Below are 22,137 nucleotides of genomic sequence, written 5' to 3'. Positions count from 1 at the left end.
GATTCCTTCTGGACGTTACACACATCCACTTTTACCACAAATCTAATATACCCCAATACTCATTTTGAGTATCGGGTATAAAAACCTTGAGAATCGAATAGCTTTACTTTGATTTAAATATTCATACCAATTTGTTTGCATTGATAGTGGAAATTGAACAAAATTATTTTCACTTACATATACATATTTTAAAAGTAATATGAAAATATTTAATATACAAAAAAAAACATATTTCATGCTTAAAATAAAAATATTTCCCGGCTCATTCGCTTTGCTCTCTCGCTGTGATATGAGTAAAATATGGGACGACAACCAAAAACTTTTGTATGTAATATAGAGATATTTAGATGAACAAGGGTATATTTCGTTTTACTTTGCCATTTTTCTCTCAGTGTACTGTCTGGATGTCCAAATCTAATTTCCTTAAGTTCTAAGTTAAGTCGTTTCAATTCAAATAAATCTTTTCCGTCTGAATTGACGTGTATCTAAAATAGTATGTGCAATATTATGCTATGCATAATAAAAATCAAAATGAAATGTTTTTAAAGTTCCTGTCAATCAATCTACCCTATCCGCCAATCTTCATTAAAGTCACTCTCTGTCATCACCTCCCTCTCTTTCTCTGTCTCCCTTTCTCTCTCTGTTGCCTGTCATATCAAAGTAGGACCATCCAACCACAGCCCATGACCTCAGACTCAACCCAACTCCCTGGGGCCACTGTGTCGTAGAGCCACTTTGGCCCATTTTGTGGCTGTCTTGGCCAGTTGTCGGGTTGGAGATGTTGGGGTTTTGGCCGGAGACAAAGGGGACACCAGCAAATATTTGTAAAATTGAAATGTTGTCATACCCGAGCACTGGGACTGGCCAATTCCAGTGGGTGGTCAATGGTTGAGGTGCTGGCACTTGTGCATATCACGGCCAATTTAGTCTGCATCGGGGATAATGGCTCTGGATAATCGGAAGGTATTGCGATTTAAGTGAGTGGATTAGCTTACCTGGCGGCCATTCAATTGGCATAGATTTATGTGCGCCATATAATCAATAATAACAAGCAATCATGGAGAACGCTAATTTCTACGCTGGGGCAATTAATTGAAATGAAAATGGCCGCAGGGCCCTAGAAGCCAAACAGCCATGGAGTGTGAGAAAACGGATGAGGACGGGGATGAGGATGGGGATGAGGATGGGGATGGGGCTATCCGATAATGTCTATTTCAGGCATTTGCTTTGACTTTGCTTTGGCTTTGAGTCTCGCGCCTCCCGTCCCCCTGATCCAGGGTTAATTAATGCGTGCAATTTAATAAAAGCATAAACGATATATTTAACCGCCATCCTCCAGACTCGCACATACCCAGAAGCACACGCACACACACTGAGCAAGCAATAAAATTAATCAAATAATTACTCCAAGACAGGGCCCAGAGCCCGGCAGCATTTGACTTATCAGCGCTCATAAACGAGACATTAAAAATGGTCAAGAAAATAAGCCAGACGAAGGCAATGGCCAAGGCAGTCAAGCAGGCCAAGCAGACCAGCTTGTGGGGGGCTTTTCTCTCCTCTTTGGATATTTTTCTGTATTTTCTTATTTTCACTTGAGTGCAGCCAGGCATTTATCATTTTTAATCGAATGCGGAAACAATGGAGCACGTCTAAGTGGAGCATTGGATGTGGGCAGTGGCAGTCGCAGCAGCAGCGCCTCGAAATGGTGGGCGCTTTACTTGGCAGCCTAAGAAGCTAAAGAAGCCAACGAAGAGACCCAACAGCAGCACCAGTAAGCTCTCAAAACAAATCTATAATAATTTCTTTTAATTGCTGCTCTATCTGGAGGCGAGCTATATAGCAAACCGATAGAGTTGGTAAAGTTAAGTGAGGCGTAGGGAATTTCTTTGAATTTTAGAAGATTTCAGAAGATTGTGCAGATTTTATAAAAAATATAGGATATTAAATAGTTCTGGATAATCTGCTCAACAACAGTTCGAAAATCTGAGGATATGATAAATATTTTATCTATTTAAAACGACACTCACACACAGCGCACTTCCTAATACATATGTATGTATTTATCTATTAGCTTTGTATACTTATTAGGAGGATAATATGATTCTTGGTAACGAGAGATCTCTTCCATAGTCAAACCGAAGCTAATTAAAATCCGAATACTGTGTGTAGGGTATCCTCCATTCGGCTTGTTCAACCGCTATTGAATGCCAGCCAAAGATTTGCTCAATTTTTTCAACTTATGCAGCGCCACAGAGCACAGAGTCCAAATGGAAGGCGAAACCTAATGTACCAGAAAATTACTTTATATGCACATGACAGAGCTGCCGATAGATGGTGCTATGAGTTCATTGGAGCCCTGGCACGGGACACGGAGGGAGGCCCGTTCGAGCCTCGCCTATCAGCAGGCAATAATCGACCAAAACAGAAATTTAATTTGCTTTAAATTGTTGTTAAATGCGAGCAATTGAAATTTATATGCCACAAACCAGAGCTCAAACAAAACAAAAACCGTGATAATCTGCAACGCCCCTACCGCCCCCACACTCCCCGAGCACCACCAGTCTGGCCACCGTCGTCGTCATCATCATCATCAATTTAGCCAGAAATCGGTGACGACGACGCCGCTACGTTGGCTGATTCGCTGTCTCTTGGCTGTCTGTCTTTTTGGTTGTTCAGTTGCTTGGCGCCGTCTGGGGGCGCATGCGCGAATGTCCTTGTGCGCTATTTTCAGTGGATATACTCCTAAAGTGCAAGGGTATGTTGAATTCGTGGAGTAATATGTGTCAAATATAAGAAATAGTGAAAAAGCTGTATGCTTGATAAAAACTTGATAAAAACTCTAAAACATCAGGTTTGAGTTGATTAGCTATTGATGAAAATAATATTTAATAAAATTACTGAGAAGTTGTTTTAAGAGCAACTATTTGATAGGTTTTCTGTGACAAACAGATCATATTGTAGGTATCCTTTAGTCGTTTGTTTTTGTTTTCGATATGCATTCGGAACATGATAATTTTTAGTGAAAAGTGAAGTAAAATAAAATGCGACAAAGCAAATGGCGCAAATTGCCGCCTGTCTGTTTTTCGTCCGACTGTCTCCCAGGCTCCCCGACTGTCTGTCCCGGCTGTCTTTCTTAATACGGCATGAAATGTCAATTGGGCCGGCGGCAACCTGTGGGCTCAAACCCAAATGGCCTCACATTATCAAATTCGAAACAAATTGTGTGCACTCCGGACTTGTGCGAACGGTTCTCGGAGTACGAGTACACGAACGAATGGAGTACGAAAATTGGCAACAAGGCTTCGCCATTTGGAACTGGTTTAAAGTTATTGTCCATCTTTTGATTTTTCTTGGGCTGTCGGCTGATGTTGTAGTCTCGGACAGACATCGACAATGTCGTTGCTGTTGCTGTTGCTGTTGCCTATATGCTATATGCTGTCTCTGGTTGGTGGCACTTGTTTCGTTGTTGCTTTTGCTGTTGCCGTTGTCTTTCGTTGCTGACTCTTATTGGCTTTTTGGCTCGGTGATTAGTAGGTCAGAGTTTTTCATTTCCAATTGGATGTGTTGCACAAGCGACACACACACGGCACAATCTCGCTTACACGAAACAAGTGTACAAGTGTGTGCCTCCGCCGTTGCCGCCGGCCATATTAGGAAAGGGTACAGCGGTCCAGCAGCCAGCAGCCAAGAGCCAACAGCCTGCCAACAAACATTCGACTACAACGGCTATGACTATGACGACTACAAGGCAGTAAGAACTACACTCCAAAATGAGCAGCTTTGATTCATTCGATTCAATCTGCGCTTGTGGGAAAGTGTTGCCCCAGGCCCAGCCAATTGTATGCAATGAAAATCCTTCCCAAAAACACACACAAAACCTGTCGTCCGCTCAATGGAAAAGTCTGGGAAATCGCCAAGGATGCTGACAAGAATTATAGATGACTTGCTAGTAGAAGGATGTAAACCACTGTAGACAGTGTTGACTGAAGTGGCAAGGTTGTCCGATCCCGAGGTACATAAATATTACTGAATGAAGCATATGCACAGAAGAATGATTTGAATGAATTTCGCCATTGCTACCAGCTACACAAACAGTTCCAGAAGAAGCCAGATGTTATGCAAAATGGGGAATATATTACCTGAAACGTAGAGTTAACAGTTCCTTCAAATAATTTCAATCGTTTCATTGTGAAAATCCCTAAAAGCTTAAAATATTTAAGTGAACGATAATTTATTTAAATTTGAAACTTTTATCCAACAAACCAAACAAATATTTTCCTTCGAACAACCATACCTTGACCAAATAATAAATCATGTCTCCCATGAGATATACCAGCAAGAGACCTTTGGGTATGCAATGGAAACAATATTATTACAATCGAGTGATTGCCACTTATATATTCTCGGTGAACAAGAGAGCCAAAATGTAATTGCCATTGGCAACTCTTTTGGGTTGGCAAACAAGCCAGTACTCTTGCGAGTGGTACTCGTATTATCTCCCCCGCCATCCCACGATATTCCCGAAATCAGTTTATTTATGTTTCGAGTGAGGCAACGCCTGTGTCTGTGTCTGGCTCTCTGTGTCTTACCTCGCCAATGGCAATGCCAACGTGAAAGCATAAAAAACAAATACCAAGTATACAATTTTATATTTATTTCTGTTGTGTTTTTGTGGGGGTGGCGCCAAGCCAAAGACCCAAAACCAAGACTCGGATTCCAGCTCAGAGCCAAGCAAACGTTGGTGGCCTCCAAAAGCACAAAAATTCGCACGAGTATTTAGCACCAAAAGCCAAATGACACCAACAACAAGTACTGAGGAAAAATAAATGAAAAAATAAAAACCATATAACAATAAAATAACAAGAAATTAAGGCTGTCTTCGGGGCCGATGTCGAAGATACCCTGCACTCGTTCCCTATGGCAGCTATAGGATAAGATCTTCTGATTTAACATCGCTCCCAGGTTTCTTATCGTTCTTATGATTATCTTTTGATTATCTTTAACCGATTATAGCTCTGACAACTGAAGAAAGGTCTCCCGATGTGTTCATGGCTTTCAGTTGTAATATTATAAATATCTTCCTCATTAAAATCGGAATACCCAGAATACTGGCAAGAGTATAGCAAATAATAATAATAGCCGACTGGCAATCAATTTGAAATTGAAACGCGCTTTTATTGTGTTTCGGTGGGTTGGCATTTTCCTATACTACACGATGCTATGGCCGTGTGCGTAGGCCAGTCCCACTCCACGAAGCACAGACTCCGAGTCTGAGTGTGACTGTGACTGGGACTGGGACTGTGGATGGCCATCCACTGTTTTTGGCCAACGCCAATTGAGGCTTATTATTTGCAATTAGAGCCGGCAACCCAAGGCGCTGTTCGTGCAGCACGTCGTTGCTCTATTCGCCTAAAAATAAACTCTGTCATAATAATAATTTAAGAGATATTTAAAGCGTTTATTTTTGTATGTATTTTGATTGAATTTTAATGTGCGTAACACCCAAATGCATGGCCCCACATCAAAGGCTGGCCAATTAATCAAGAATGCTGAGCGTTTTATGCCAAGCACTTTAATGCGTATCTCCGGCAATTGATCAAGTGCGATTGCAGTTTCCAAAATGTAAATTTGATGCGCTTGATTTTACAAGAAATTCTATTCAAAAATGTCTAGATTCTGGAACGCGCAGAACATCCTACAAATCTACAAAAGAAAAACTCAATGACCTAAAGGATGCGCTCTACAATTGCTCACTTTCCTTAACCTTAATGACCTTCTTCGCTTTGAAATTATATTCACTCTGTCATTCATTTAGCCACAATCCCACCTTCTCCCACACCAAATGCTTTTATTTAATTAAAGCAAATTTATTTTGTCGGTTTATTATTTTTGAATATTTGCTGAAACTTGATTGATATTATCTATTGGGAGCATCGATTGAGATGCAGTTTAAATAATTCAATAAAACGAATAAAATAAGTTAAGGAAAATATTTAAATTCGTAAATTTCATTTTCACACAAAATCTTTGAAAATATTTGATAAATGTGGGCTTAAAATAAATCAACAATTCATAAATATTACATTCGTTATAATTCGGAATTATATTGAAATGTTTACTGTGTAAAAACCAATTAAAAGAGAACATTTCTAGATTTATCCATTTGGGCTATGATTCAGTCATCGAACAAAAAGATTTCTATACATGGATTTAAAGTATTTTCAATTTCAGTATTCGTAATTTAATCCTCATTTTATCTAAAAATTGCATGATATTTGTATTATTTTTAATATTGATTGATCTACTACGAGCCAAAGTCCGCCCATTATGCAAAACAGCTTATAATCCATCCAAAGCTTTACAGAACCAAAAATGAACACAATTGTGTAGTATTACTTTAGTTAATCCCTTCAGAGCTGCTGCATTATTATTTGTTTTCCCCCTCACATTGCGGACGCAGTAAAACATGTAGATGATGACATATGGCCCCAATGCGGGGACCGCTAAATATATCAAAATTTATAGCCCGTGCCCAGAGGTAACCCAAATAATAATAAAAAGAAAATAATCAACTCACCTGCCACCCTCGAAAGCACACACTTACCTCTTTATTTGAGCCCACTTATTTATAAAAACAGACACGCACCCACATATACTCGTATCACACATCACACATCACACAGATATTTATACCTACATATAAGTATGTGCAGTCGCATAGGAGTATATACTCATATGTTTGTACATGTGTATATTTAATGTCGGGGCGAAACCAATCGTTGATGAGAAATGTCTCGATGCGTTGGCGTTTTGTCAACGCTCGGGGGATGTATCCCCTCTGTGGATACATTGGAACCCCGAGCAGTCTCTGAAACAGAAATCACTTTGATGAGCATCAGCATTGACATGTTGTTGAAATTATTGCCCGACCCGACTGTCGGCTGCCATACACATTTATTCACTCTCTTCGCGTTTTGAGGGGGCGAGGGGGGGCCTTTTATAATTGGCACTCGGACAGGATGGCGGTTACACTCGGCAGTGGGTCGAGTGGTTGGCTGTGGGTTAGGTAAGATGAACCACAGGCTGATCCACCAACCCTACCCCTCCGTACACACAACTGACTCAAAATCAATATTTATACGTCTCGCCCTGTGATGTGCCTCGGCCGGACCTCGGCCAATTCCCCTGCCTGATGATGGGTTAATGCCGCCAACAGTCAACCATTAGATGGATCAGTGGATACAGCTCCATCTCCCCATCCTCTCTGGTGCATGTCGCCCTGTCATGTAGAATGTCCGTTTCTGTTGCTCATGTTACTGTCCAGGGAGATTTGCATTGGTTATTAGCTCAGCTGCGCTCATTGGGGTTTTGCTGGTTCGCATGGGGAGGATGGGGATTCTGTCAGTGTGTGCCGGTGTGTTGTATCTGTGTATCTGTTTGTCTGCGGTTTCGATTTTGTTGACAATTTGTAGCGAAATTAATTGAAACAAAATTAATAAAAATAACAGCCAAGCGAAAGACAGAGAAAGACAGACCGACACGCAGACAGGCCGACAGGCAGACAGGCAGACAGGCAGAGACAGGCAGAGACAGGCAGACAATGACGACAGACCTGCTTTGTTTTGTTGCCGTGGCAGATTACAATTGGCAGCACCGCAACGAGTGATACATAATGCTAAATGACTTAAATGGCTGATTGACGGGGGCCAAACAACAAACAACAAACAAAAAAAACACAAAATCACGTTTCACTGAGCAGCAGCAAACACCACCACCAACCACCACCACGGACACCAAAAACACCATCAGCATTGCTCACGATTAGCCACGATCTTTGGTGGCTGGCTGCCTGCCATTTGGTGGTGCTTTGACTTTTTTCAGTTTCACTTTTCGCCTTCCTATGATTTGTTGAGCCTTGTCAATGGCCCGACATATTCATTATTCTTTACACACGATTAACTTTGGCTGTTAAGATGTTAGCCATAGTCTCTGCTCACCGCTTTCCTTGGCTAACAAGCGCTGATTGATCCGAGCAGACCAACAATTTACCTTAAAGCTAGCCTTGTTATGTCTCGAGAGAGTGGGATTTTATGTGAGACATGGATTTGCATGTCAGGATCCCATTTGAGAAAGAGTTCCAATCCTAATCAGAGATCAACTGATATTGACTAGGAATTGGCTGGAAAGTGGTTATTAATACTTTCTTAATCACTAAAAAATGTTAATTAATAATATAACCAAGTGGTAGAAACCTTCAACTTTGACTCAATATATGCTCTGTATATGTGATTTTATTTATTTATTTATAGAATATGTTATAGATAAATCTATAATTAAATATATATAATTTTCTTATAGTGAATTTCTTATCAGATCTGAGCTGTTTAATTTATTTGGTACGTTTATATTCGCTCATTTTTAAAGTCAATATATTCAGAGTCAATGAATATTATAAATTAAAAAAATCTCCACACAAATATCGGTTAATTACCCATTGTGTGCACCCTTATGAAAACTGGCAACGTTGCCCCGTATCTGAGGCTCAAAGATACAAAGTATCTTTACTATGCCATTCATAAACTTAACGACTGATTCATATGTATGCCTCACACCCACGCTGCCCCTCACTTATGCAAATGACAAGTATCAAAATGCGTACAAAATTAATTAAACAACAAAATAGAGATATAAATATAAAAGTAAAGAAACAAAACGAAACGAAACAGAAAATAGAAACTGAATCTGAGACCCAGCAGAGAAACAACAACTTAATCGTTTGGCATTTCCGCTCTGTCCAATTCCACTCGTAATAGTTGGCTCCGTCCAGCTTCCACTTCCCCAAAAAATAAAAATAAATAACACCAAAGATCGAATAAAACACAGATCTGAGGAGACAGGGCGCTCGCAAAGTGCAGGTGGTTATGGCCATGGGACAGCGTGGGCCGCGGCCAAGTCGAGTGTATTTCCGCTTGAAAGCGGCAACAACGATATTTGTAATAATAAATTTACGTGAAATATAAAACAAAATCAACGTTGACTCAAGCCCCGGTCGACGCCCACTCATTGACACCCACTCAGACTCAAGCTAACAACCGAGAAGCCAACCAGAAACAGCAACAGCACCGGCAACAAAACCTGGCCAAGACACAACTCAGAAGCCTGCCTGGCCGGAGTTCGATGCGAGATGCGAGATGCTCACAATTAGCCATCTGAGAGAGTATCTGTTGCTTTCTCACCGCTTTCCCAAGCGACACCCATAAATGGTTGCAGACACGTCTCAGAGACCTACCTCCTAAGCGGGATCTCCGGCTATCCGTCTGTATCCGAATCAGTTAAGAGTCAAGAGATAGAGAGAGAGCGCGGGAGAATGGTGGTGGAGCAGCTTATGGTTTGGACTTGGACTTGGCTGGCATCGAGCTTTGTGACCATATTAAGGCAAATGTGATTTCCGAAGCTGGCAATTAAAAGCCAGAGCCAAAGTAGAAAACTTAGAACATTTGCATAAGCAATTGCCCCCGACATGGGTGTAGAAGGCGCTTTTCGATAGGGATGGGTACTTGAATTGGGGTATTTTATACAACAACAATTTGAACAAATATAATCAAAAGGGTTATTTCCGGTAATTAGTACCATTAACATTCTGGAAGATTTTACGTTTTTTAATAGAAATCTTGGAAGACATATTTAGATGAATGAGAGTCCTCTAAATTCTTTGCTATAAACTTTTCACTACATTCAGCACAACTTTTCCCCTCTTCCGTAATACTGCTGGTAATCCCTCTTAGCCCCGACTGTGTCCATTCGTAGATGACCATAGCTTGATCATAAAGCAAAAATTCAAATGTGACGTTTGTTTTTTTAATTATGGCTCGCTTATTCATGTTCTTGTCTTGGGAGTCGTCATGGGGCTGCAGATTAAGCTGTCAGCGAAACAAACACAACACTATTGGCCAATTTGTACGTACTAACATCTAAATATATATATTATCCAGTTAAAGAGATATGTATATGTATATATAATATACAATTTTTAGATCTTTTGGGACCGCGCCACTTCGCACGCAAATCAAATTAATGTTGCATGCGTTACTTTTCCACTCTCTTTGTCCGTCCGCGTCCGCGTCCGTGCCCATGCCCGTGTCCGACTTGTGTCTCTGGCGACCTTGTGCCATGAAAAATGTATGCTGTTCGAGAGAAAAATTATAATCAAATTTAACTGTTGTCATCATGATTTATTTGCTCAAGAACAAAACACGACAAACGATGACGAACTCGCAGACAATCGACCTACGGGACAGAAGCCAAAAGATAAATTAATCGTCAGGCAGTCAGTCAGTCTCTCAGTCTTTCAGTCGATCGGTCTATGACTGGAAGCAATCTATCTACAGCAGCACTCATATGAGTATATCGGAGCAAGCTCAAAAACCGAGCTTTAAGCCGAACAGAAATATGTCGTCATATCCACAGAGAAATCAACTCGTTTCGCCCGCAGGAGCAAAGCCATTTTGCAATTTTTGCAATTATTTGCCTGTTGTCAGTTAATTATAATTATTTGTGAAGCAACAATATGCATAAAAACCTCACAGAAATAAATGACTATAAACACACAATTGTTTCATAACAAAAAAAAAAAAATGAAAAAATCAAGTGCCAACAGATCAAGTGTGACTTTGAAATCGGCTTAGCGATTTGAAATTAGAAGCAAATCGAAACGAAACGAAGCGAGAATAACCGGAGAGGCCCACACACCCAAAGAGGGACGATAGCGGGACGGACGGAAATTGATCGAAACGAATTAGAATAAATTACAAAAAATCTGAATAATATTAATCAAATGTAGTACAAAGTGTGAATCATGTATAAATGATGAAATAGTAATAAATAAATCTTTTTTATATACCATATCAGTTGTAAGGAATTTTCATTATCTCTTTTTATGCAAATATTGTAAGTCTTTGGTCATCCTCAAGGCATTTTCCATGTCACGTAAACAAATATTTTGATTTCTAGTACCTACCTCATGTTTGTAGAATAGTTCTCGTTCGTATAGCAATCTTAACATATTTTATTGTCTAACTGATGGATAAAGATAACCCGAAGGTCTATTCCACGAATATATTCTGAGATATATGTGATAAGGAAATATATACAGATCTCTTTAAAACAAATTTAAGCAAATTATTTCATAATTTAGAAAAGAACTTAAGGACTGTGTAGGGTAAAAATGGTAAAGCTAATTTTGAACTTGAGTTAAGAGATAATTCGATTAGCAAATTAGTTAATTCAGTGATCTACTGATAGGTGACCCATTCCTTAGTTTATTGAATGGAATACAAGTTCTAGCATTTTTTTTTTTCAATTTACATTGAATTGAAGATTAAATTACCATTTCTTACCATTTACAGCTAATAAAATAAGAAGACCGCGGCAACTATATTCTTGGCCGTATATTATGGACTACACAAATATGATATAATCTTTCTCAAGGCACCAAAAATAAATATAAAAATTTTAATTAATCTGAATTATCTAAAAAGCGGAAAATAGTTTAAAGAAATGCTAAAATGATGTCATTTGATTTCATTTACTAGAACATACCTTAAAAAAGAAAGAAGACTACTTCTGTGTTAAAACATATCGTTTAAACAAATAGCTATATTTAGCTTTAGCACCATATCATCCCACAGCCTTATAGATTAACACCCAAATAGAGTAATTTCCTTGAACTTTGATTCTCCATGCATCATAATTCGTTTCCAATTCGAATATAATCTAGATAAATATCCATCATGAATATCTTTTGTAGCCTCTGCACTCAAAAGTTCAGCTCTGGAAATGGAGTTTCCTCCAATCAAGCGAATGCAAAGCCGATACCGATCTCAATGAAAGATGAACAAACATTTTTAAGTATTCTCAAGTGAGCTCTGCTCCGACACTGTTTGACTTGTACAAATGAATGTCAAACGCTGCTGCAGCAGCAGCAGCATAAAAAATTAGCAATAAATTTAAATAAATAACTGCCTGGCGATATTAGATCATGCTCGTTCGGAACAAATCTCAGGAGAGCCGACAGACAGAGCCAAAATTGACTCGACTCGACTCGAAACGAAATCGAAAATTTGAATGGGAAACCACTCAAGAGTGTACCAGAGGCAGGGACTAGAGAGAGATGGAGAAGACCAAGCGAGACCCACTGAGACCTGATCCGGCCAACGCAAAAGGCACCCACACATTTTGGGGAGAGACACAGTCGCCGTTCTCTCCCGCGAGAGAACTGGTTTCTCTTTGCTTCTCTGTGGCGGCTTTCAATGACGTTTTGTGTTGGCGTTGTGTTGTGTGTGCGGAGCGCCAGTGGGTTTCTCGGTTTATTGGTCGCTCAGCGAGGCGACCCGCCCCCTCCCCCAAATCTGTACGAGTGTATCTGTGTATCGGTGTATCCGCCAGATACGTGCGCTCCTCTGGCCTGCCTTTTAATGCGGCATTTCATTCATTGATCGTTCCAATAGCGCACCGCACGCTCAGCGCTCCAGACAAGTGCCGCCGCCGGCTCGAACCCAGCCCCCATCCAGCGTCCACCCATCCATCCAGCGCTCGTCCAGCGATTGTGTGGGCCGCCCCGTCAGAATAGGTCTCGCGCTGGCTTGGCTAACGGAGTCAGAGCCAAGTGTGGTATCCCCACACACATCACATAGCATACTGCATGGTGGACGACATTGACGATCAACGATCTGTGGTCTCAGATCTCAGATCTCGCCTGTCTGCTCAGTGCACAGCGGACAAGCGCAGCAAGCGGACGCAGGCAGCGACGAGCAGCATTTTCTCCAAGCGACGACGAGCCGTTGGCCGTGTATTTTTGTCGAGTTATTGGATACAGATACAGATACAACTACAGATGCTGCTCTAAAGATACACAGCGCGGAGCGTACTCATAGATATTTTTAGCAGCCGGCCTCACGCACACGCAAACACACACACACACACACACACAACAGAGCCAGTACCGCTGCCGACACACGCGGCTCGCACGTTTTGGAAAAACGATTCTTCGAGGCTTTTCCTGCATGAAAAATCGTACTCAAAATAACAAAAAAAAACCAAAAAAAAAACAAACAAAAAGTTCTTATCAATAATTGAATCTCGCGCACAAACAAATTTGACTAAAAGTTAATTTAATACAAAAAATACTAAAAAACGAGTTTCGGTCCAAACTTCGAGGAAATGATCAAAAAAATAAATCTTGAATAAAAGCAAATTTTTTGTTGTGTTAAAAATGCCAAATTTATGCATGAGCTAACAATTTTAATTCAAAACAAATTAAAATAGCAAAAAGATCACAATAAGTTCGGTTTTTGGTGACTAATTAACGGACGCGCCGTCGCAATCTTAATTTCGCATACTTCTGGAACGCGCTTTAATGAACCGAAAATTAAAATAAAATCATCGACAAATCTTAATCAGAGTGGAGCCACCACCCCGAAAGCATCATCGAAATTCAAATTAAACAACAACCACACACGGCAGCAGAGACATTGTTGGATTTATGAAATCAAAAAGGTAAATATACCATCTCCATAGATCAAACATATTATATGTGTATATACCTATACGCTATACGGTAGATAGCAATATTGGAATACTCATCAAAAATTCCTTCATCTCTTGTTGTTGCCCCAATAAAAATAGACAAAAAGCATTCCTTTGGCCTATCATCAGAGAGAGAGAGGGGTGGCGTTGGGCTTGGGACAGAAAAGAACTTTTTGGAGACTGAAACATTTACTTGTCCAAGGTGTTGAAATGGAAGACATCTGGTGGTTGGTGGAGAGAGAGAGAGGACTTAGGTGTTGGGGGCAGAGGGGGTCTGTGACGACAGCAAGTTGTCAACTGATTTGAAAGGTTCCAGCTTTGTTGGATCTCTGTTTTGGGGTGAGCGTGAAATACGGAATGGGAATTTAAATTAATGTGTAAACAAAGTTGTGAATGTTCAATCAACGAAGGCTGAAGAGATACACCAACCATTTAGAGACTCCCTAAATGTAACCCGATACAAGCCGGAAGATATAAATAAAATGTTAAGCAAATATTAATTTAAACATATTTAATCAATGTGCCATAAAATAATATTTGGCATACTCATTAAAACGTTTATCTTCTGTATGTAACTCTAGACAACCATTGAAGTGGAATCTTTTTTCCTGTAGACATTCCTCATATCTAAATCAAAGTACTTAAATATTAAATGTATTATTAATGAATCAAATAATCAATCTTTGATGGGTTTATTTTCTTTAAGCCCACCAAAAATGTACATCAAATTCTATTAAATGAATCATTCCAAATCCGTTATAGGCCATTTTATTATTTTATTTTTTCCCGCCCTGTCCATAAAATTTTGAGTCAGATAATTTTGTGTTCCCCTGACCCAAATCTCAGTCAAAGTGGGAACAACAGTGTGTCCCCCAGCCCCTGCCCCTCTTTTAAAGACTAGAAAAACAATAATAGCACCAGTACAAAAACACACAAAAAATTAGCCAAAGGCAAATGCCAGAAACGAAAGACCTGTCAAAGACCCAAGCAAATCAAAAGCCGCTGGGTAACACAAAACCCTCAGAAAAGCACACAGATATATAGAGAGAGAGAGAGAGGAAGGGACAATCAGAGACTGTAAGGCACACGAACATCATACATCACACATACGCAGTGTGTGCCAATTTTAATAAACAAACTCAACGTAAATGGAAAATCAAACAAATTCATTTGAGCCAAACAGCCAAGCCAATGGCAACAAATCAACAGCATAAAAAAAGAAAATACAAACCAAATAGAAATAAAACAAAAATCAAACAAAATAAAAGAAAATAAAAGATGCAAAAAAGAGAAAACGGAAAAAAGTATAAGAACTTGCCACAGGCCGGCTAAAAATAATAGCTGCCAACGGTAGCAGACACACGAGACAAAGACGGACCCCGAGAGCAACACCGGGGGGGAGGGGCGGCAACGTGCAACTGGCAACAGCACGAGACAACAGGCAACAACAACAAAAAGAACACAAACAACATCAACCAGCTGCAACAACAGCATGGCCAAAAGCAAATGAAAGATTTTGACGCTTTTCCACAAAAAGCAAATTAAGAATCACAAATCGAAAAGGAAAAAAATAGAAGGCACAAAATAGAGAAAGAAAATTCAAGTTGCATACAATAAAAACTAATTTTAGAGCTGTGCCACAAAACAACAACAACAAAAGATATAGACGAAAAAAAATACCCATGCTTCATGCCATAGACACGGACAGATACAGGGACAATCTGAGTCAGAGATTCTACAATGGCCAGATCATTCTCGAGGGGCGATCGATTGGTTTCCGAATTGTATGTGAGTGGGAAATAATTGAACACTCAGCAGGAATAACTGCTGATTGACTAATTGGTATACATTTACGAGTATTTGGTATTGTAATGGGAAGAATTGATCAAAAGTGAAGCAAGGTAATAAGACACTCTAAAAACTATCGTGAAGAAGATGTTCATTGGTCGAACATGTTCTATGCGATCCCATTTCATTGATTTAATAGTCTGGAAATCCTTTTTCTGGTTTCCAAGGCTCTTAAAATACATCCCAAGGCAGATACCGTCCTTTACCCCAGGCTCTTATCAGAGACATAAGAACTTCTTGGCCTTCCCTCGGGCTATCATTCGCTCGTGTGGTTCAGTTTTTACTGGCTCAAGCAGCAGACGCTTCATTTTCCATTTAACCGCACCCGACTGCCCCGTATCACGCCACGCCACGCCACGCCACTCCGCCCCAGCCCGTGCAGCACTCCCTTCATTACTCGCTCCCCCTCGCCCCCTGGGGAGAGCAGACAAGCGTGCAGAAAAAGTTCTAAATTTAATGGCTACACCTAAAAATGCAGCGACTGCAACCGAACCAAAAAGTGAAGGGCAGACAGGGTGGGGCGGAGCGGAGCGGCGCGACGCGGGTAGTAGGAAAGAGGAGAGATCCATTTGCTGGTAGTTTCAAGTGCACTCTGACTAGGCCTTCCCAGCTCTCCCGCTGCTCATCCAACTACCAAAAAAAAAAATAATGAAAACTAACACACAAGAGGCCCCAAACTTTTGATACCCTTTCAGATCGAAAATACCCATGGTAGCTATAATTTAAACAGCGAAACTACAGGCTTTTCCAACACTCTGTTCAATTCTTGGGCTATTTTCAGGGTCGTCATCTTAGGAATCTTAGAAGTATTATCTTTTTAGGGGCTTAAGACCATTTCGATTTATACCACAGTTCTACAACCAGCACAGTTCGCAATCACAAGGGTAAAGAATGATGTCTGTTCACTTAATCAACGGCATTCAATAAATTTACCCAAAATTTCTCTATCGAATTCGAGCCTTCATTTATCGAGTAGATATACGTGATGCCTCATCATAATACCCCCTGACAGGGTATTAACAACAACAACCAACACAACAGCATGTGAAACAGACCGCTCCACCCACGGCTCCTACATTGCATCGTCTTCTCCCCCGAATCCCCCTGCGCCCTAGACGCAACCCCTTCACGCCTCGCCGCGCGCACGGCTCGCCTTTTGTCTACCTCGTTGTTGGTATGTGGCAATGTAAACGATAAGAGAGAGAAAGGAAGAGAGAGGGAGGGGGGAGAATGCAGAATGGAGCGTGGGGCATGGGCGATGTGGCAGAGAGTCATGGGAAGAGGAACTGTTCTATGTTTGTTGTCTGTGCATTTCAATTGGTGCATTGTGCCGGGCGTGTAATTGAAAACTTAAGCAGAAGCCGACGCCACATACCTCCTCCCCGTCCTCACCGCCCCACCCCCTCTACCGTTATCGAAAAATGCGCAACAAATTTTCCAATCAAGAGAAAACAGAGAGAAAGGCAAGCCTACTTCTATGCCCATTCCCCCCCTCCTGCATTCATTTCCTGCACTCCTTCCGTCCGGAACATCCTATATCCCGGATCCTGGGCCATGCTCCACGAATCAGTAGAGCCGCTTGTTGCTGTTTGTTGAACAAACGTTTATTAGCCGCGAATACTCTTAATCGCATGCAATTTGTTGCCTGCTGTCCGGCCAACAGACCGCTCTCTGCGATTGCCCTGCCCTTTGAGCACACGGAACTCGGTAATTTTCACGTCGTTTTCCATTGCCTGGAATGGAAATGAGTTGAGAGAAGGCGGTGCCAGGGCTACGTTGCCTGCCGCCGCCCCACGCTGAAGAAGGTGCGCATTTTTCTGTGTTGTGCACTTAATTGCAGCTTGTTTGTTGCATGTCGCAAACTTTTGGCGCTACTCTATCTGGCCGGAGTGGGGCAGGGTACATTTGATTATGCCAGGAAGTGCTTGTCCAAAAGAATTACCAAACATTCCGAGTACCGAATGTGTGCATTAAATAAGTTGGAAAACTTTTATTATAGCAAAATAAAAAAGCACAAAAAGTACATAAAAGAGAACTGAATATTTCGTAAAATACACAACTTTAATAATAATAAGAAGGATAATTATATTAGCTTGGACCAAACCAAATCATTGGGAAACCCCTTTCTTGTTAAAAAAATATGTTAATAAAAAACACTTCTAATAAACATCACTTATTTAATATTCGTACATTTTAAACTAATTTGTTGCCAAAAATAAACAAAAAATTTTGTTCCATAAGTGTTAAAAACTACAACTACTTCTTCATCTATAATAAAGAAATTACTATAACTGAGAGCCCAAATATCATTCATTAAATGTTGCATTTTGGAAAGCACTCAAAAAATACAGAAACATTCTGATTGTAAATCTCTGGTTTAATTTATTTCCATCCAATGATCATTAATATTTTTAGTAGAGGGCTATCGATGACCGCCATCATTGATCGTTTGAGATTTCCATTTAAAGAGTGTGGCTTATGTGGCCCGCCCGTTGTACTAGTTTCTGTGGGTTCGAATAAATAGATTCTATCATGGAAAACCATCAAATAAATATATTTAACAATATATTGTATGCTAAGCGTAGAGCATACCGCAGGTGTGCATATGCAGTTCTCTACTTTGATGCTTCTTTTCCTTAGGGTCTTTAAGCATTTCCATTCCTAAGGATCGCGTGGCGAAAATTAATTATAAACTCAAATCAGAGGCGAAACCCCAGCAGAAAATCCCCGACACGTAAACAAAGTGAAAAGCTTTTCACGTGTTGAAACGTTGCAACGTTTTGTGGGGCAGGGAAATGTAGTCTGAATGGCTAAGTATTGTACATTGGAAAACTATTGACATAACTCCCCCCCAGAGCAACATTTCGCTGTGCAACGCTGGATGTGAGGCACTGTGAGGCACTGTGAGGCACACACGTTAACGGTGAATGAAGAAAAGTGCAACAGCGAGAGCGCGCAAAGCAAAAACGCCCCATAACTTGTTTAGGCCAAGCCAAGACCAACATCTTTGAATGGTCACAGCTATGCAGCAAGTGTCAACCAGGCCAGGCCAGGCCTGTACGGGCCGGGCCGGGCCTACAAGCAACAAGAATCGTCTATAGCCAATTTTGGACAATCTGCACTAAATTGACCATTTAAGTGAAGCCTGACAGACAGATAGACAGACCAACAACGTGGAGTCGTAGAGTGACTGCGATCGCCTGCTCTCCTTAGATCAACTTAGACTGCAATCAATCTGTATATCTGCTCAGGTTTACACCTCTGCATGCGAGACCCGGGGGCCGTTTGCGATGTTATGAGGCCAAGGCACAATGCAAGGGCGTTAGCATCGGTGCAGAAAACATTTCAATCATTCTGTATGGGAGGTGGAAATGTTGTTGTTACTGTTCGTGTTGTGACTGTTGTGATGACGTTGTGTTGGCTTCGTGTTACATTCTCATGTAACTTAATTCTTGCATTAAAATGCATTCATTAACTGTTACTGTTTTGTCTTGTTGCATTTCCCCTCATGTATCCTCTCCATTGCAGCCACCACAGAAACCACAAACAACTCGCGTATACATTCCCTAGAGACTCTCCTAGAGGAAAAGTGAGTGAAAAGCGCTGGAAAATATTTTTGGTATAGTTGACCTACCGCAAAGAAACAAAGGGAAACCATAAACTGAACTTTTTCCCTACCACACACACAGACACACTGAAAACTTTCTCAAAACGTTCGTCAACATTGTAATAGAGTACATAGAGGGAAACCCCAGCTGCCCTTGGCCATGGGGTGTATACCAATTTCGGGATGATACTCATGACATGAATCGGGGGAATAGTATACCCCCTGGGGGGAAATACATTATCCCCTGGGGGGAAATACATTATCCCCTGGGGGGAAATATACTATCCCCTGGGGGAGAAATATAATCTCTGGGTATCCATGAAGTTTTTAAGCGTCATCATAATCAGTCTTTGAACAGCTAATACATCCGTTTCTAACACCACAAATATATATACTCTCAAAAAATTGTATACCGTTATCCCTTCCACTTCGTAGATCAAATTACTCCTTGCAGGAACCGTTTAGAGTCTTATGGTCGGATTATAATTCCCTTCACCATTCCCTCTCTATATTTACATCTAACTAATTTCCTATTCCTAAACGATTAAGCATACCTCTATCGTAACTAGTACTAGTCTAACATTTAACATTCCTGCATGTATGCGACCGCGTCATGCAGCAGCGCCCCTCAGTCGTGTATTTTGTGTCGTTTCTATGGAAACAATCCACTTACAACTGCTCTTATATTTTTTTTTTTGTTTTTTAGATTTTTTGGTGGAAAGTTTCAGTAAAATGTGCTTATATACCGCTAATCTTAAAGCTAGATAGTCCCCAAGATAATCCTGATGGAGCAAACCTGCCTAAACAACATTCTATTGAATCTGGTCTTTCATTTTGGATGTCATCATATTGCGGAGTACTTGGTTAAAGAACAGCGGCCCCATTAATTGCGCAATACGATGATCAATGAGATCAATTTTAGTTTGATTTTTGTGTGTTCCATTGCGAGATTCGAATTCTCAAAAGTGGAGGCAGAAGAAATAAATTGTATTTATGGGTTTTTTGTCTAGATGCGTTTTTTCGGCTTCAGTGGGTTTTATGTTTTACGGCGGAAGCACACACTACTCAAAAGTCACAAGAATCGACTTCAGTTCATTGAAGCCAATTTTTGAGAGCCGTTTACGGAAGTTACCGCGGGTGGTGGGTTCCGCCACGAATTTCGTTACGCTCCATTGGGCACATCCATCTCCGAGACCCACATATGCCCATGCCCATGCCCAAGCTCTATCTTCTATGCTCTTCTTTGGTCTGTTCTTTTTTTGGCTTCTTTGGGGAGACAATTTAAAACAAAATTGTTAATTGCCCTGGCTGATTGCCGCTGGGGGATGGAATGGGTTGAGCCAAACTCTGAACTAACGTCTGTTCTCTTCATTTCCACTTTTCAGATGAAGTCGAACACGTACGAGCTGCATAACTACGCCGACCTAAACATGGACAGCAGTCCCGCGAAAAAGGATTCCCGCAAGCGGAAGGCGGCCAGTGCCCGTGGTGAGAAGTATTCCCTGCGCCAGAAGCGACAGAAGCGATGTGCGTCCGATGAAGCGGAGCAGGAGCTGCCGGACCTCGACCTCGAGCTGGAGAGCCTTGAACCAGCAGCGAGCAGGCCAAAGAAGAACTCCTCCACCAACAAGGCCAAGACGAAAGCACCGCCCCTGAGCAAGTACCGCCGGAAGACGGCCAATGCTCGCGAGCGGACACGGATGCGGGAGATCAACACGGCTTTCGAGACGCTGCGGCACAGCGTACCGCAGGCCATAACCGGGGAGGTTGCGGCTAATGCCAGTGAGAAGCTGACCAAGATCACCACCCTGCGCCTGGCCATGAAGTATATAAAGATGTTGAGCGACGCCATCGAGGATCCCAGCTACGAGAGCGAGTTCATTGGTGAGTGTCTGGAAGAGAGCGCCAATCGTGAGGCCCTGGTCACCGTGGATTCCGAGCCAGAGCTGGAAGTGGAGATGCCAGTACCAGCGGCTAAGAAACCAGCCAAGTCCAAGGCGGGATCTGCTGGCAGCAAAAAGTCCACGGCCGCCAGCAAACGCCAGACACAGAAGCAGGCCAAGGAAAAACATCCCACGCCCACACAGACGATGACAACGACTCCGATGTGTGCTTCCGGCAGTTCGGGGGAGTCCTGCTATGCCGCCTCGTCGATAGGCTCGCCGGGATCCAGTGCCGGCGCTGCCTGCTCGCCCAGCTCTGCCTACGCCTCACTCTCGTCCTCCGCCTCCAACATCAGCCACCGCAGCAGCAGTCACCGCAGTAACAGCAGTCCCGGACTGGAGCCCGATGGGAACCTAATGGGTCTGCAGGGACTCAGCGACCTGGACACCCTGCTCCTGGAGTCTGATGGTGAGTCCCTGCACTGTCTGAGTCCCAGCTATGAGAGTCTTCTAACCAACGGAGAGTCCATTCTTCCGTGTCGTGGTGACATGCCCATGCCCGGCTGCCTGGATAAGCCGGATGTGGAGCTCAGCCTACGTCTGCTGGATGCAGATCGCTCCACGGACTCATTCGACTTTGCCAGCGACCAACAGCCGTCGGCCTGCATCAGTTCCCTGGCCACGCTGGACGGCTGCTATCCCTTCGGGGATTTGTTGCCCGGCGACTTCTCCGACATGTTTCTCACGTGACGCGGCCCGGATCCGTGTTAAGTGCCGCCTCGTACTGTCACTCGGTGGGGCTCCTGTTACACTCTCGTTTTAAGCCTAAACCTAGTTGTTAAAGTGATTTCACTGTTAGCCATTTAGCCATGCGATCATGCGGCGCGGAATTCATTGTGTCATAGAAAAGCAGCCTTAAGTTAAACACAACAAGAACAGCTAGATAGAAAGATCTGCACATATTGTATGCCCTATAGATAGGGCGAACAGACAGGCCCACACATCTATCTATACATGACCGCACCATACCATACCATACCATACCATACCATACCACACCGATCGTTCGACCACTAAATTTAATGAACCAAGAAGCATTTCTCTCTTTGTGAAGCATTTCTCGTTATCGTGTATGTAAATAAAGCACCAAGTGTTGTCCCATGACAAAAGCTCAACGAAATCAATTGCCTTTTATTATGATTGGATTGGATTTTT

The 22,137-nt window shown here is 41.9% G+C and overlaps 1 protein-coding gene across 1 annotated transcript; it reads left to right on the top strand.

Moving 5' to 3' along the window:
* The first annotated feature begins 12,473 nt into the window (after positions 1–12,473).
* Positions 12,474–22,102, top strand: tx (Helix-loop-helix protein delilah taxi). The gene is made up of 2 exons (XM_001359110.4): positions 12,474–13,554; positions 20,425–22,102. Exon 2 carries the CDS (start codon positions 20,425–20,427, stop codon positions 21,670–21,672), a length of 1,248 nt encoding a protein of 415 aa, XP_001359147.1. The 5' UTR covers positions 12,474–13,554; the 3' UTR covers positions 21,673–22,102.
* Positions 22,103–22,137: the final 35 nt, after the last annotated feature.

Source organism: Drosophila pseudoobscura, chromosome 2 (genome assembly GCF_009870125.1).
Source record: "Drosophila pseudoobscura strain MV-25-SWS-2005 chromosome 2, UCI_Dpse_MV25, whole genome shotgun sequence".
In the NCBI taxonomy this organism is placed as follows: Eukaryota; Metazoa; Arthropoda; class Insecta; order Diptera; family Drosophilidae; genus Drosophila; species Drosophila pseudoobscura.
The sequence above is the reverse complement of the archived record's forward strand: the minus strand, read 5'-3'. Positions and strand labels throughout refer to the sequence as shown.